At 42.0% G+C, this 16,718-nt stretch overlaps 1 protein-coding gene across 1 annotated transcript in view; it reads right to left on the bottom strand.

The window, feature by feature from the left end:
• The window catches only part of HEPHL1 (hephaestin like 1), a 93,515-nt gene extending 89,481 nt beyond the window's left edge, over positions 1-4,034 (bottom strand). The window contains exon 1 of the mRNA XM_024255657.2: positions 3,850-4,034. Coding sequence (XP_024111425.2) covers positions 3,850-4,019 — 170 coding nt within the window. The 5' untranslated portion in view covers positions 4,020-4,034. The remainder of the gene's footprint in view (positions 1-3,849) is intronic.
• Between the last annotated feature and the right edge of the window lie 12,684 nt (positions 4,035-16,718).

Here is a 16,718-nt window from a genome sequence, read left to right as displayed (position 1 = left end):
ATTAAGGACTTTATGATCCTGAGCAGGACTGGTATAAATAGATCAAAATACTGACACCATCCCCAGGCAACTCAAGGGAGCCCAGTGTCCCCATTTACTCCAAGGAGGAGGAGAAGTATATTTATCTGGAGAAAGTATTTCTAAATAGAATCTAACTCCTAAATCCTATACTTTCTAGGAAACATTAGTGATTATAGACTCAATTATATTTTTTGAACCCTATAATCAAGCATAGGTACCAAGCAGAAAAGTTAAATTGCACCATCTGAGGGCTATAGAGTCTCAGCAAAATGATTTCAATTCATTTCTGATCTCATCCTTGTGCATAAGGATGTGCCTAACTTTGGTTTCCAAATGTTTTCACATTACTGAAACTTTGGCACCCACCATCTTGTTCACCAGATTTTTGCCCATTCCCCTTATTCAAAGATAAAACAACCAGAACAATTCAATTGATAGGGTGATTAGCTTTTACTTCAACGATTTTGAATGCCTGCCCTGTACTGGATCCTCCATGGGATATTGTCAATGACAAAGTTCCCCGTAGGGAAAGGGGATTATTAAATATATGCCAAAACTTCTTATCTATCATCATGGTGTTTTACTGCAGTTGCAGACATGACTAATGTACATCAAGCAATTAGAGGGCAATGCAGAGGGAAGAAAATGCAGTGTCCAAGTTCATGATAAAGACCCCAAGCTCCATGAGTGGTTAGAAAGGAAACAGATCAGTACAAGCTAGGGTCATGAGGAAAGCTTCACGTATGAAGTGAGGAATTGGAGATAATTCTTAAAAGACAGGGGAAAAAATGGAGAAAGAAAAATACAGACTACTTCAAAAGTTGTCACGTGTCCACGATCAGTCCTAGGACTTCTCCAACTCTAATTTCTAGGACTGAACATTTGCAAATCATCTCTCTCCTTTCTTTCACCATCGCAAAAATCTTTCTAGAACTGGCAAGTCAGGTAAGATATTTTTCATTCAGTTTCAAAATTATTTCTAATGCTTTGGCATTACACTTCTCAAGTGACTCTAGGGATTACATTTCAACTCCCTTCTTACACAAATTAAGGAAAATTATATTCAGAGAGATTATATGACATGTTCAAGATTACACAGCAAGTTGGGCAGAGCGAGCACTAGAAGTTAGGTCTCTGGATTTCTGTTTCAGGTTCTTTCCACTCATGGTGGAATTCTGAGCACCTGGCTCTCCTGATCCTTTAAATATCAGACATTTGTCCAAGTGTGAATATCCAAAACAACAGACTGTCCTCAGAAAGGCAGCCTATTCACCCTCCAGGAGGCTGAGTGAGGGGCATGATTACATCATCCACGATGGCTCCTTCCTGCTCCTGGGGAAATGGCACAACACAGAGTACACACACTGAACTCCACTTATGTCCCAGTCACAGCATCTTCACATACACCTAGGATGTGTATCTTGTGGTCCACAAGCAATGTCAGCCACCTACGACAGCCCTACCTTTTTAAGAACTTGTCTGAGCCACCTACCACAACCACTAGCACTGATGGGATCACTGATAAAAACCAGCATCCTGATGGGACCACTGATAAAAGCCAATATCCACTGCATACTCACCTAGATTTCCCTTCCAAGAGGTAGCAGTCAGTCTGACACAAACTCTGTCCCTTTGCATACCAGAAAGAAATGTTTGGGGACCTTGGCGTTCTAGGTATGACACCTTAGCATGCCAGCTGCTTCTAAGAACAAATGCACTATCATATGGGACCATGCATTTTGAAACCATCTCACTCAAATCTGATGCCAAACCAACTGTTTTCATCATGCCTATTTTATTTTTCACCATAACAATTTTTATATGTTTTATTATACTTTCATCAAAACACCATCTTCTGGTTGAAATGATCAACAGAGACCCCAACTTCTTCCAGCACCCCACTTTGTGAAAACAGCATTGCAGTATTTGAGTATTTATGATTCTTTGGGGTTTTGAATTAACCCAGATAACTTGTTTGGTCACTGACCATCAGTGATCCCTTTCAACATGCTTCTAGGAAGAGTGACAAAAGAGACTAAACATGCCTTTGGCAAAAATTAGGACTTTCTAGAAAGTTCTTATTACTGTGATCCCTGGCTTCCCTCAAAGTTGCTTTAATTCACTGGGGAAGGATCACCTTTACCAAGAAACAGATTGTGTGGTGAAAAAAATATGGGCTGTGGAACCAAAGCAATGTGAGTTTGGTGCTACTATTTACTTATAAACTCCGGCAAGTATTTAACCTCAGAGCCTTGGTTCCTGGTTCATAAAATGAGAATAATAATATCTGCAAGCAGTAATGAATTGAAAAATCCCTCATAGAATTTTTGGGTCAGAATAAATGCCCATACACAGCTATAGTGATGTGGGCATTTTAGGAAGAAGACAGAATTTCTGTGGGTGTTAATCTTATGGAAAGGCAATCAAGTATCACATTTAGCTTAAACGCTATATTCATTACACTCAGTGTACACATTTTCAACATTCTTATCCCCAGTAGCTGCTCACATTGACCGTTTCCTACTGAGCCCTCTCTGAGAATAGCAGAGCTCTATTTGTAGAGAAGGCTCCTGGCATTTTGGGTACCCTTTCAATCCCATAGCTATTCATCACAGTAAAGACACTACCACCAATGGCCAGCAGATGTGCGATTGAAAGCAATCAAGAGTTTCCTTTGGAAATAGCCCTACAGACATTATATTTCCAGGTACAAAGCTTAAGGAAAAGTCTGCCTTGGCAGCTTGTCTGGCACAGGCTTCATCTTTGGTAAACAAAACATGACTATACCACCTTTGTTTTGTTAGAAAACTTGGAAGCTGTATTTCCAAGCCAACTGGATCTTTGGTCTTTCCTCAAAGACAAGGGGCCCTGGCTCGTAAAGACTTGTTGGTAGGCCCTGTGCTGTTCCTGAATTTTATCAACTAAACTCATCTTTAGGAAATGGAACATGGATGCGGAATGCAACTGGTTCTGCCTGTCAGAAAAGAAGCAAGCATTCAAATATCCAACAGAGGTTGCCAAAACATCTGAAAAGATGTTCTAATAACCACAAAGTTGAAAATAGCATGACATCTTCTGGAGTCAGGAGGTGACTTCAGAGGGAGATCCATGAAACAAATTAGATAGTTAAGATACTAGGCCCTGGAGGGGGCAGGGAGCAAGGGTTATTTTCTGCCCCAAATTAAAATCAGGAACATAGAACACCGTGGCGCCATCTCACCTAGCTATGCTATGGGTTCTGGGATAAGATATTGCCCTCAGCGTGAATGACTTGGAGCTGGAATAAACTTTTTACCAGTGAAAGAGCTATTTCTAAGTAGACTCAAGGAAACTCTGAAAATAGGCAAATCTCCTGTGACTTCCCCTCTTTTAAACGTTGAAAAACGTGACTTAGCATACTTATCTCCCATTATGATGTTTCATTCCAAAAATACAAACTAAGAAAACGCTGTGTTTTAACAATAAGGAATTCTTGAAATTTCTCAAATCTTCATCCCAAGTGTTGTCATTTAAAAACAAACAAATGAACAGAATCCCCCAGAAGTTACTAGTAGTGCCTGGTGAAAATTGTCAAACACCTGGTTGTGTATATGTCTCTTCACAGGCAAGGCTGTTAATAGGTGGCTCAACAAATACATGGAGCTATGAATATCTCTTCCAGATTACACACCCATCCATACTAGTGCTCTTCAAGCAAAAAACAAAATACCTTCTCTTGGTCTAGATCAACTCACCCTCATTGTAAGTACCCAAGAAATACAACCTTCCCCACGCAAAGTCAAAAAGAAGCCAAACCTGGGAGTCAATGAGGACCCTAAGTTCACTCACTTGTCTTCTGTGAAACTTTTCCCAGTAATAACATTCTTCCCTTGGGGTACATAGTTCCAGTATTCTTCCACAATCCCAATGTAGTAGGTTCTGGTAACTGTGCCAACCAGCCCAGACAGACCCAGGAATGTGAGGAGAAAGATGCAGCCAGCTGGCTGCTTCCGAGGCATTTGTGGATGTAACTCAAGCAGGCAGGCAGCCTGCACAGGGGACAAATCTATTGGTCCCTCCCCCTCACTCAGCTCCTCCTCCTCAGGTAGCTTGGGTTTGGGGAAGAGGCAAAGGCTGAGGCTTGCGTAAGCAAAGCAAGCTCGATGGGGTTGTTGCTTTGACAACGAAACTTTTGCCAGCCATCCAAGAAATGTGTGACTGGCTTATTTATGTACTGCCCAAGCCAACAGGCCTGTTACTATGTGCTTCAGTACCATGCTCTGACATCAGTCATCTGTCAGCCAGGATGACAGTGTGACAACTTGGGCTGATGGCTTTCCCCCACCCCTTCTTCTTCTTTTCTTCTCCACACCTCTTACAGGAACACATTAAAATCTGAAAAGTGAGCTGGTCTGAGTGGAGTATGAGGAAATACTCCAGGCACTAAAGAAGGCCTCTTCTGTGTTGGGAGGGCAGAGGAAGTGACATAATCACCATCCAGCTTGTTTTATGAGGCTACATGAAACTACAAACTAACATCATAAAGTTCATCACAACAACATAAAACCCCACTAATCCTCCACTGGCTCGTGTACCATCTCCCCCATATTCTCTCAAATCCCTCCAGCAAAAATGAGGTTGACTGCTCAGTTCAGCCAAAATGTTCGCGGCCACCACCTCCACACAGGGAGCCACCTTTCTTAGGATGAATGAAAATGATGATGGGGGAGTACCCTTCAGACACATGGAGACAAAATTCAGTAACAGGTCTTTGGGTGGAAAAGGCTGGGCCATTCTTCTGTGTCTTCTAATCTGCATACCAGAATCTCGGTATTGAAAGAGACCTTGATCAACCTTGGAAGAGAGTTACCCTTATCCCCATGCAGAGTTACTCTTGAGGGAGCAGCCATGGAATGAAAGAAACAGCCTCCTGGCCTTTGAAGTTGGTCAGACCTGGGTTTGAATGTGAGTTCCCACCATTTTCTAATTTAGTGGCATGGAGGAATCACTTAACATCATTGAGCTGGAGACTGTAGAAGAAGGATTGAGGGATTCTTACGGAACTTTTTAAAAGATGATATCTGCAAAATGCCTATCCCAGCCCCTAGCATAGGGTAGGTACTAAGTAAGTGTTAAAGTCCTGCCTGCCCATTCATGCCCTCTAAGAGAGACTGTATCAACCTGTGTATCCACAGACTTGCATTTTCCCGCAGGCTTTGACTTTCTTTCCACTATTCTTTGCCAAAGTCCTATCTGCCATGCCTTCCACCAGTCTCAAGTAAGAGAATTCTTTTTCTTTAAATGGTAGCTACCCTATAAATGTCCCATAGCACAGTTTGTATTAACATTCATCTTAATTAACATTCATCTTAATTAAAGGCCAGGCACGGTGGCTCAGGCCTGTAATCCCAGCACTTTGGGAGGCCAAGGCAGTCAGATCACCTGTGGTCACGAGTTCGAGACCAGCCTGGCCAACATGGTGAAACCCTGTCTCTACTAAAAACACAAAAATTAGCTGGGCGTAGTGGCAGGCACCTGTAATCCCAGTTACTTGGGAGGCTGAGGCAGAAGAATCGCTTGAACCTGGGAGGTAGAGGTTGCAGTGAGCCAAGATTGTGCCACTGCACTCCAGGCTGGGTGACAAGAGCGAGATTCCTTCTCAAAATAAATAAATAAATAAATAATAAAATACATACTGAGTATCCTGTTTCATAGCCAGGCTCTTAACAACTTTGATTTACTGATTTGTTTGTTGTATCAAGGACACTGGTAGAATAATTGCCATAGCACATTTCCATTTAGCTTAAATCTCCTCTTCAACATGAGTTTGGGAGCTTTGTATGAGTCTGGCACTTCAACGGACACTATAAAGGAGGACTTATGTGGTAGGCCTGAGGTTGGCCCCAGAAGAAGTAGCGAGTTCAAAGTGTGGGGAACCTGGCCAGGCTCAGTGGCTAATGCCTGTAATCCCAGCACTGTGGGAGGCTGAGGCGGGTGGATCACCTGAGGTCAGGAGTTCGAGACCAGCCTGCTGAACATGGTGAAACCCTGTCTCTACTAAAAATACAAAAATTACCTGGGCATGTTGGTGCATGTCTGTAGTCACAGCTACTAGGAAGGCTGGGGCAGGAGAATCTCTTGAACCCTGGAGGTGAAGGTTGCAGTGAGCCAAGATCACACAACTGCACTCTAGCCTGGATGATAGAGCGAGACTCTGTTTCACAAAAAAAAAAAAAGGTTGGGGAATTTGGAAATGTCCCAAACCAAATATCTTGTTGCTTAGATCCCAGAGAAGCTGGCTATTTTGGGCCTATCAAAAATGTTATTAGGACATATTGCCCCCATTTTGGACAGGAGAAAAAAAAAGGTATAAGTGATACAGCTCAAAAAGACAAAAGAGTTAACTTTCCTACCCAAGATACTGAATGCATATAATTAAAACCCAGGAGAAGGCATTACCTAACTTCTGATTTGAAAACTAGATCTGCAGAATAGATCAGTCAAGAAATCTGAGTCACTATAGCAGATGAAGTCAATGCATTTAATTTGTTTGTAGCAGAGAACTTGCTTACAGAGGGCCAAAAGTGGGAAAGAATTTATTAAAAACAATGTAATAGGGTTCTGGAAAGCTCTCTTAAGTTCTTCCTTATCCTAGGACAATAAAGGTGTTACTCAAAGAGCATTTGAATGCCATAGGAGCTAAAGAAAATAAACTGGTATGAGACAATGCAGTGTTCCTGTAACACTCATTTCGGAAAATCCACAGTTCCACGCCCAATGTGTTTGACAGTGTCTAAATTTTATTAAGAAACCTGTGAATTATAATATCAACACTCATTTTTGAAAACCCACAGTTACATACAAGATATGTTTGACAGTGTCTAAAATTTGATTAAGTAACCTGTGTAAGTAATAATGTTAGCAAATACTTCCAATTCCATTGAACACTAGTCAGACACTTTTTTTTAAAGTCAAGAAACCCATTTATCAAGCATTTATTATGTGAGATGGCCAGTTCTAAATATTCACTCCATTCCTCAAAACATTCACCAGGTTTCAGATAAGGTAAATTTGACATCATGCATCAATAGCAGAGAAAGATAATCCTGGGTTAAATCATATTTAATTGAAATTATAGTACAGGCATACCTTGAAGATATTGCAGGTGTGGCTCCAGACCACCATGATAAAGTGAATATCAAAATAAAGCGAATCACATGGGTTTTTTGGTTTTCCAGTGCGTATAAAACTTATGCTTAGGCCATATGCAGTGGCTCACACCTGTAATCCCAGCACTTTGGGAGGCCAAGGTGGGAGGATCACTTGAGGCCAGAAGTTTGAGACCAGCCTGGGCAACATGGCAAAACCTTGTCACCATAAAAAACACAAAAAAATTAGCCAAGCATGGTGGGGTGCACCTATAATCCCAGCTACTCAGGAGGCTGAGGTGGGGGGATCATTTGAGCCCAGGAGGTTGAGGCCGTAGTATGTCAAGATCACGCCACTGCACTCCAGCCTGACTGACAGAGGGAGACCCTATCTAAAAAAGAAAAAAAAAAGTTGTTTACACAATATTACAGTCTAGTAAGTGTGTGTGCAATTGCATTATGTCTAAAAAATGTACACACCTTAATTTAAAAATACCTTATTGTTTAAAAATGCTAACAATCATCTGAGTCTTCAGTGAGTCAATCTTTTTGCTGTGGAGGGTCTTGCCTCAATGTGGATGGCTGCTGACTAATCAGGATGGTGGTCACTGAGGGTTGAGGTGGCTGTGGCAATTTCTTAAAATACGAACAATATTTTGACACATCAATTGGTTTCCTTTCATGAAAGATTACTCTATAACCCATGATGCTGTTTAATAGTATTTTACCAATAAAATAACTTCTTTCAAAATTGGAATAAATTTTCCCAACCCTGCTCCTGCTTTATCAACTAAGTTTATGTAATATGCTGAATCCTTTGTTGTCATTTCTACAATATTCACAGCATCTTCACGAGTAAATTCCATTTCAAGAAACCATTTGCTTTGTTCATCCATAAGAAGCAACACCTTATTCATGTAAATTTTATTATGAGATTGCAACAATTCAGTCACATCTTCAGGCTCCACTTCTAATTGTAGTTCACTTGCTATTTCCACCACATCTGCAGTTACTTCCTCCGTGGAAGTCTTGAACCTCTCAAAGTCATCCATGAGGGTTTGAATCAACTTCTTCCAAACTTCTGTTAATGTTGATATTTTGACCTTCTCTCATGAATCACAAATATTCTTAACAGCATTTAGAATGGTGAATTCTTTCCAGAAGGTTTTCAATTTACTTTGCCCAGATTCATCAGAGGAATCACTATCTATGGCACCTATAGCCTTAAGAAAGGTATTTCTTAAGTAATAAGATTGAAATTCAAAATTACTCCTTGATCTATAAGATACAGAATGGATGTTGTGTTAGCAGACATGAAAACAACATTCATTTCATTATACATTTCCATCAGAGCTCTTGGGTCACTAGGTGCGTTGTTAATGAGCAGTAATATTTTGAAAGAATTTTTTTTTTCTTAGCAGTAAGTCTCAGCCCTGGGCTTAAAATATTCAGTAAACCATGCTGCAAACAGATGCACTGTTGTCCGGACATTATTATTCCATCTAGGGAGTATAGACAGAGTAGATTGTGCATAATTCTTAAGGGTCCTGAGATATTTGGAATGGTAAATAAGCACTGGCTTCAGCCTAAAGTCACCAGCTGCATTAGCACCTGCTAGGATAGTTAGCCTATCCTTGGGCCAGGCACAATGGCTCATGCCTGTAATCCCAGCACCTTGGGAGGCTGAGGTGGGAGGATCACTTGAGTGCAGGAGTTTGAGACCAGCCTGGGCAAGATGGCAAGAACTCATCTTGTCAAAACAAACAAAAACAAGAGTGAGCCTATCCTTTGAAGCTTTAAAGCCAGGCATCGACTTCTCCTCTTCTACTATAAGGATGTTTGGTCTACATTGAAAATTTATTGGCCTAATGTGGTGGCTCATGCCTGTAATCCCAGCACTTTGGGAAGCCAAGGTGGGCAGATCACTTGAAGTCAGGAGTTTGAGACCAGCCTGGCCAACATGGTGAAACCCATCTTTACCAAAAATTACAAAAATTTGCCAAGCGTGGTGGCACATGCCTATAATCTCAGCTACTCTAGAGGCTGAGCTGGGAGAATCACTTGAACCCAGGAGGCTGAGATTGCAGTAACCTGAGATCCTGCCACTGTACCCAGCCTGGGAGGCAGAGTGAGACCCTGTCTCAAAGAAAAAAAAAAGAAAAGAAAAGAAAGAAAAAAAAAGTATTGTTTAGTGCAGTCACCTTCATCAGTTATCTTAGCTAGACCTTCCAGAAAACTTGCAGCTTCTCCATCAGCACGCACTGCCTCATCTTCACTTCTGTGTTATGGAGATGGCTTCTTTCCTTAACCCTCATGAATCAACCTCTGCTAGCTTCAGACTTTTCTTCTACTACTTCTTCATCTCTCTCAGCCTTCAAAGAATTGAAAAGAGTTAGGGCCTCACTCTGAATTGGGCTTTGGCTTAAAGGAATGTTGTGGCTGATTTGGTCTTCTACCCAGATCGCTAAAACTTTCTCCATATCATCAATAAGGCTATTTCACTTTCTTAGCATCCATGTGTTCACTGAAGTAGCACTTTTAATTTCCTTCAAGAACATTTCTTGCATTTGCAACTTTGCTAACTGTTGGGCACAAGAGGCCTAGCTTTCAGCCAGTCTCAACTTTCACCATGACTTTCTCACTATGTTTAATCATTTCTAGCTTTTGATTTAAAGTAAGAGATGTGTGACTCTTTCACTTGAACACATAGAGGCCTTTGTAGAGTTATTAAATTGGCCTAATTTTGACATTGTTGTGTCTCAGGGAATAGAGACACCTGAGGAGAGGAGTGATGGGAGAATGGCAGTCAGTGGAGTGCCGAGACCAGCTCAGTCGTGGAGACGCTAACTCAGTGGTGCTAGAGGAATTAAAGACACACACACAGAAATATAGAGTGTGGAGTGGGAAATCAGGGGTCTCATAACTTTCAGAGCTGAGAGCCTTGAACAGAGCTTTACTCACATATTTATTGACAGCAAGCCAGTGATAAGCATTGTTTCTATAGATTATAGGTTAACTAAAAGTATTCCTTATGGGAAATAGAGGGATGGGCGTAAGTAAAGGGATGGGTCTGGCTAGTTATCTGCAGCAGGAGCATGTCCTTAAGGCACAGATCACTCATGCTATTGTTTGTGGTTTAAGAATGCCTTTAAGTGGTTTTCTGCCCTGGGTGGGCCAGGTGTTCCTCGCCCTCATTCCGGTAAACCCACAACCTTCCAGCATGGGAATCATGGCCATCACGAACATGTCACAGTGCTGCAAAGATTTTGTTTATGGCCAGTTTTGGGGCCAGTTTATGGCCAGATTTGGGGGCCTGTTCCCAATAGTGGAGCAGTCATCACATACGCATTTATCAATTAAGTTTGCTGTTGTATATGAGCATGGCTTGTGGTGCCCCCAAACAATTACAGTGGTAACATCGAAGATTACTGATCACAGATCACCATAACAAATATAATAGTAATGAAAAGTTTAAAATATTCTGAGAATTACCAAAATGTGACACAGAGATATGAAGTAAGCACACGCTGTTGGAAATATGGCACAAATAGACTGAGAAATACATTTTGAGAGATCCCCAACTCTGACTGCAAACTTCTGTCCAGCTCACGCTTGACACAGGGTTGCCTCAAACCTTCAATTTGCAAAAGGCACAGTATCTATGAAGCGCAATGACATGAAGTTCACTTGCTATTTCCACCACATCTACAGTTACTTCCTCCATTGAAGTCTTGAACCTCTCAAAGTCATCCATGAGGGTGTGAATCAACTTCTTCCAAACTCCTGTTAATGTTGATAGGACAAGGTGGGCCTGTAAGGGCTATATTTTTTAATTAACTTCTATTTTTATTTCAACAGTTTTGGGTGTACAGGTGTTTTTTGGTTACAAGGATATGTTTTTAGTGGTGATTTCTGAGATTTTACTGCACCCATCACCCGAGCAGTGCACACTGTACTGAATATGTAGTCTTTTATTCCTCACCTTCCTCCCAACCTTCTGGCCCCAATTCTCTAAGTCCATTATATCATTCTTATGTTTTTGCATCCTCATAGCCTAGCTCCCACTTATAAGTGAGAACACACTGTATTTGGTTTTCCATTCCTGAGTTACTTCACTTAGAATAATGGCCTCCAGAGCCATCCAAGTTGCTGCAAAACACATTGTTTCATTCCTTTTTATGGCTGAGTAGTATTCCACAGTGTATATACACCACACTTTCTTTATCCACTCAGTTGATGCACACTTAGGTTGGTTCCATATCTTTGCAATTGTGAATTGCACTGCTCTAAATATGCATATGCCTGTGTCTTTTTCACATAATGATTTCTTTTCCTCTGGGTAGATACCCAGTAGTGAGACTGCTGGATCAAATGGTAGCTCTGCTTTTAGTTCTTTAAGGAATTTCCTTTCTGTTTTCCATAGAGGTTGTACTAATTTACATTCCTATCAGCAGTGTATAAATGTTCTTTTACCACATTCACACCAGCATCTTTTTTTATTAACTTTTTAATTATGGCCATTCTTGCAGGAGTAAGGTGGTATCTCATTGTGGTTTTAATTTGCATTTCCCTGGTAATTAGTGAGATAGAGCACTTTTTCATGAGATAGAGCACTTTTTCATATGTTTGTTGGCTGTCTGTATATCTTCTTTTCAGAATTATCTATTCATGTTCTTTGCCCTCTTTTTGATAGGATTATTTGATTTTACCTTGCTGATTTGTTTGAGTTTCTTGTAGATTCTAGACATTAGTACTTTGTCAGATGCATAGATTAAAAATATTTTCTCCCATTCTGTGGGTTGTCTGTTTATTCTGCTGATTATTTACTTTTTGTGCAGAAGTTTTTTAGTTTCATTAGGTCCCATTTGTTTACTTTTGTTTTTGTTGCTTTTGCTTTTGGGGTCTTATTCATGAATTCTTTGCCTAAGCCAATGTCTAGAAGAGTTTTTCCAATGTAATCTTCTAGAATTTTTATGGTTCCAGGTCTTAGATTTAAGTCTTTGATCCATCTTGAGTTGATTTTTATATAAGGTGAGAGATGACGATCCAGTTTCATTCTTCTACATGTGGCTTACCAGTTTTCCCAGCACCATTTAATGGATAGGGTGTTATTTCCCCAATTTTTTTATATACAGGCTATTTAAATAAAAAATTGTCTTAGCTAGATCTGGGAGAAGTCAATTCAGATGAATAATATTCTACCTAGCCATAGTTGAAGTGTCATTTTTAAAAATAAGTAAAATGGGAGAGACAAAATTGATTCTCCCATTCTTTAACTTTTTCCTTTTTTGAAAGATACATTGAATTCTCCTTAAAAGACTTCTGATATCCCAAACTGTGACTGCAAGCTTCCATCAGCCCAGCACTCTCCCTGCCCTGCTACAGTAAATCATGGCTCTCAAACCTCACTGGGGCCCCTAGTCCCTTGACAGTACCTTGTTATTCCCCACCTGGAGCCCTGTGACTTCTCTACTGCTCTGACTGGTGCTAGAATGACCTTACCGATTGCAGACAGGACCAGGTCTCTCCACTGCTTGAGAGTTTTCAATAGTTTTCTATGGCCTTTAGGGTAAGGACTAATGGTCTTGACTTGACTTTTAGAGCTGGTCCTGATTTGACTTCTGGAGACTGGGGTCACTCCTCAACATTTAGTCATCATCATGGTTGTGCCCTTCCTCTGAGCTCCCACCAGTGTTGTGCATGCCTCTGCCATAGCCTGTCACACAGTACAGTGACCACCTCTTCATCTGCTCTCCCCTACACACTCAACACAGGCTTCTCATGGATGGGGGCTGGGTCTTGTTCACCCCTGTGTCCCCAAGGTCTGACACATCATAGGCACTGGAGAAATGGCGAACTAAGGCATGTGCAAATGAATGACTGAATGAACAAATGAATAAGGGATGCTTGCAAATGTACACTGGCTCTATGTTATGTAGCAGTCTCTGTACTAGATCTTTTATATGAATTATTTAATTTCCTTATTACAACAGCCCTTTCAGAGTGTGCACAAGTTTTACCCCTGTTTTACAAATGAGGAAGCTGAGATTTAGAAAATTCAGATTATTTTCTCAATGCCCCACAACTGGCAAATAGTGGAGGTCTGGAAGACTCCAAAGCCAGCATCCCTACAGAGCCCATCCAGACGAGGAGAATGGGGAGTGGTGGCGGGCCCAGAGACCATGGTCGCCTGCTTCATGCTGCAGAGTGGGACCCATGCTTTGCAAAGAAATATGGGCCAGGGCTGTTGAAGGACTGGTCCACTGGAGGAGGATTCCAAAATGCCCCTCCAGCTTAGCCCATCCATCCAGACAGTCCAGATAAAACCCTAATCATTACAGAACCTTAAAGACACCCAAACATACCATTCTGTTTCATTTCTTCATTTTATGTCCCAACCCTCCACCCCCAACCTCACCTGTCCCCCAGTCTCCACCCCCACTAAATTCCTTCTCATCCTCCCAAATCATCCTGGGCTTTTCCTCTCTGAAGCTTTCCTTGGTTCCTCCACACCTACCACACCCTCCACCCAGCCCCTGGCAATTAGTCATTCTCTTCTCTGTGTTTCCTCTTTACTCTGCCCACACGCCTATCCCTGTTTATGTTATTGTTTGCTTACATGTTAGTCTCCTTTAAAAGATCCTGAACTCCTTGAGAATAGCATCTGACCAGGTCTCCACACTGCCCTCCTACTATGTCTGTCTCAAGAATTTATTAAAAGAATCTGCAGCTCAGGGGCTGCTCCAGCCTCCACTGCCTGTAGCCTGGATCCCCAGTTTTTAGACTCTTGCTCTTACCAAGAGACTTTGCTCCAAGATTTGAGGTCTGAAGGCCAGGCTGCCTCACCCTCACACCCAGGTCTGGTGCTTAAGCCATTTCTTATCTAGATCAGGGGATTATCTTGTTCTTCTTTGTGTAGTGGTTATTATAGAACCAGGTGCTCAGCAGGCCCTGAGGAAATAATATTAACAATTGTAGCATTTACAGTATGTCAGACAGTATGCTGTTTTACATATAGTATCACTTTTACTCTGTGCAACCAGAATACCCTATGAAGTAGAAGCTACTGTCCTTGTTTTACAGATGAGGAAACTAAGGTTTGGGAAGGTTAATAACTTTCTTGAAGTCACAGCTAGCAAATGGCTGGGCCAGGATTCAAACCCAGGTCTTTCTGACTCCAAAGCCTACACACCAAAGCTCCACACTCAGTGGGTATTAGTGGAACTGGGCTAACTGGAAAGCCAATGCCAGCTCAGGAGACCCTTTCAGGGAAGGAAACATTAGCATCATAGGAGAGGTTTCCTCCAACATAACCAGGACCTAAGAATTTTAAAGATATAGCATAGAGACTGCACATGGGCAAACACCCCAACAAATAAAAGTGCTGTGATGAAATAATTTATTTAATTGTTTGAGAATATTTACCAAGCATATGCCTTGTGCCAAACACTGTTCTAGTCAACTGGGAATGAGACAGACAGTCCCTGTCCTTGAAGAGTTCATAATCTAGTGAAGAACATAAATTGTAAACCATAAATATGTTTTCTAGATTAATTAAATATTGTGATGAGTGCAGCAAAGTTCAAAGGTGAATGGTGTGGGGAGAACCTCAAGACCACACTCAGGAGGTGTCTGGGGAGGTGACCCAGCAGCCTGTTCTGAAGCATGCTTATGGTTTACAGGGTGAAATAGAGCGTATAGAAGTCCCATCTCTAGAAACCTCACCCACCATCATCAACAGCAACAACAAAAAACAGGACAACTCAGGGTGGTCCTGAAACACACTTTGGTTGAGTTCTCTGAGGAAAGTTAAGAAGCCACATCCCTGCCCAGTGGGTACATCCACTCTCAGGCATTCATTTTTTTCCTCCACTTGGAAAGTACCTGATGATGTCTCACCTCCCACAAGCCTGAGGCAAACTCTGGTGTCAGAGACTCAGAAAAGCCAGCCTTCAATCATGGATACAGTGAAAAGAAGAACAGAGGAAACTGGCTTCCCTCCACTCTCTCCTCAAGCTCCTCTGTCTTCCCCTCCCTTCCCAGCCCAGGAGGTGATTCAAGGCCCCAATGCTCTTTGATCTGTGGATCTTGATCTTGGAGCCACCTCTAGGAGTGGGAGGTGAATATAAACAACCTGAGCACAGTTCTGGTAGCCCAATCTTACAAAAGAAACATCATACCTGCCAGTAGGAATAGTCCGCCAACAAGGCCACCATCCTGGAACTGGAGCTGCCAAAGGGCCCTTGAACAACCCCATAATTCAAATACTGAACTCCTAGGACATCTGGATGACCACCTCCCCATGCACAAGCTAGAGGGTTACAAAGCACCCCAAAGGGGGCAAATGGGACTGGAGATCTTCAAAGACCTAGGAAAGTTGCTGTCTGGTCTCAGAGTAACCTGCCCAAAGGAGCCCAGACAGTCCCGGAGCCCAGAGGGAAACCATCTTTCAGGGCAGCACTTTAAACAAAAGACCATCTCAGGGCTGTGGCTTGGCACAGGGGCCCCATTGCCCAGGTCTAAGGACAATACTGGATACAGGCATTTAGCTCTCCTCTTGGCTCCAGTGTTTGGGGGTTTTGTTAGGGGAGAAACGGGAGACATGGGCACAATCTGGCCACTGTGGTGGAGACATAGGATTTTCCCATAGCATTTCATGGGTGACACTTCTGGACGCTTTAGGATGGCACTCTGTGTTTCTCTTTCAAAAAGAGAAACCAGAGCAAAGGGCAGGAAAGATCCCAGAGACTCACACCTGCCTCTTTCCATAACTAAAGGGTCAGGCATTCAATCACTCCTCCACAGGACAGGGATCCCCTTCACAATCCCCCTCATACCCTAAATATGCCCTGCTACCCTCCGTGCTCAAACCTCACAACCAGTTGTGTTGTTACTTGGGTATGTGACATATGGTCATAACTTCTCCTAAATCCAGTCACCAAAAGTTTTCGAGATGACCAGGAGTGGTGGCTCATGCCTGTCATCCCAGCACTTTGGGATGCTGAGACAGGAGGATCACTTGAGGCCAGGAGTTGGAGACCCCTATTAAAAAAAAAAAAAAAAAAAAAAAACTGCTCCCAAGACTTCCTATCAGAAACAAAGAAGGCAATGGCAATGGGCTGACAACTACGTGGGTGATCAGTACAAGTCAAATTCCATTGCATTAGAACTCTCAGAATTCTTTTGTTGAACCTAGAATTTTTTGTGTGTATCCAATATTCTATTAAAATAGTTGGGTCTTCCCTGATCTTTGAAGCTTGTTTTGTATTGACCTTGGTTGTAATCACAGTCATTTGTACTAGTAGAGACATCTCCATTTCCGCTTATCATTAGTGACTAGAGAAAAAGTTTTAAAGATAAAGTGAGTTCTCTTGTTTGAGGCCTGCAGTTTTCAGCGTGATGTCTGTGTGGAGGCATTTGGCAAATCAGGGCGCTCTCTAGAACTGGCTGGTTGAAGGTCAATCCAAACTCTAGATCATCCCTTCTTTGAAGATGAAAGAGCTCCTCTTCTTTCTCCCACCCTTCCATGGTTCTTTTAGTAATGGCTCAATAGGGCTGTCCTTAGTATAC

This window comes from Pongo abelii, chromosome 9, assembly GCF_028885655.2.
Source record: "Pongo abelii isolate AG06213 chromosome 9, NHGRI_mPonAbe1-v2.0_pri, whole genome shotgun sequence".
Classification (NCBI taxonomy): Eukaryota; Metazoa; Chordata; class Mammalia; order Primates; family Hominidae; genus Pongo; species Pongo abelii.
This window is presented reverse-complemented; position numbering and strand designations above follow the sequence as displayed.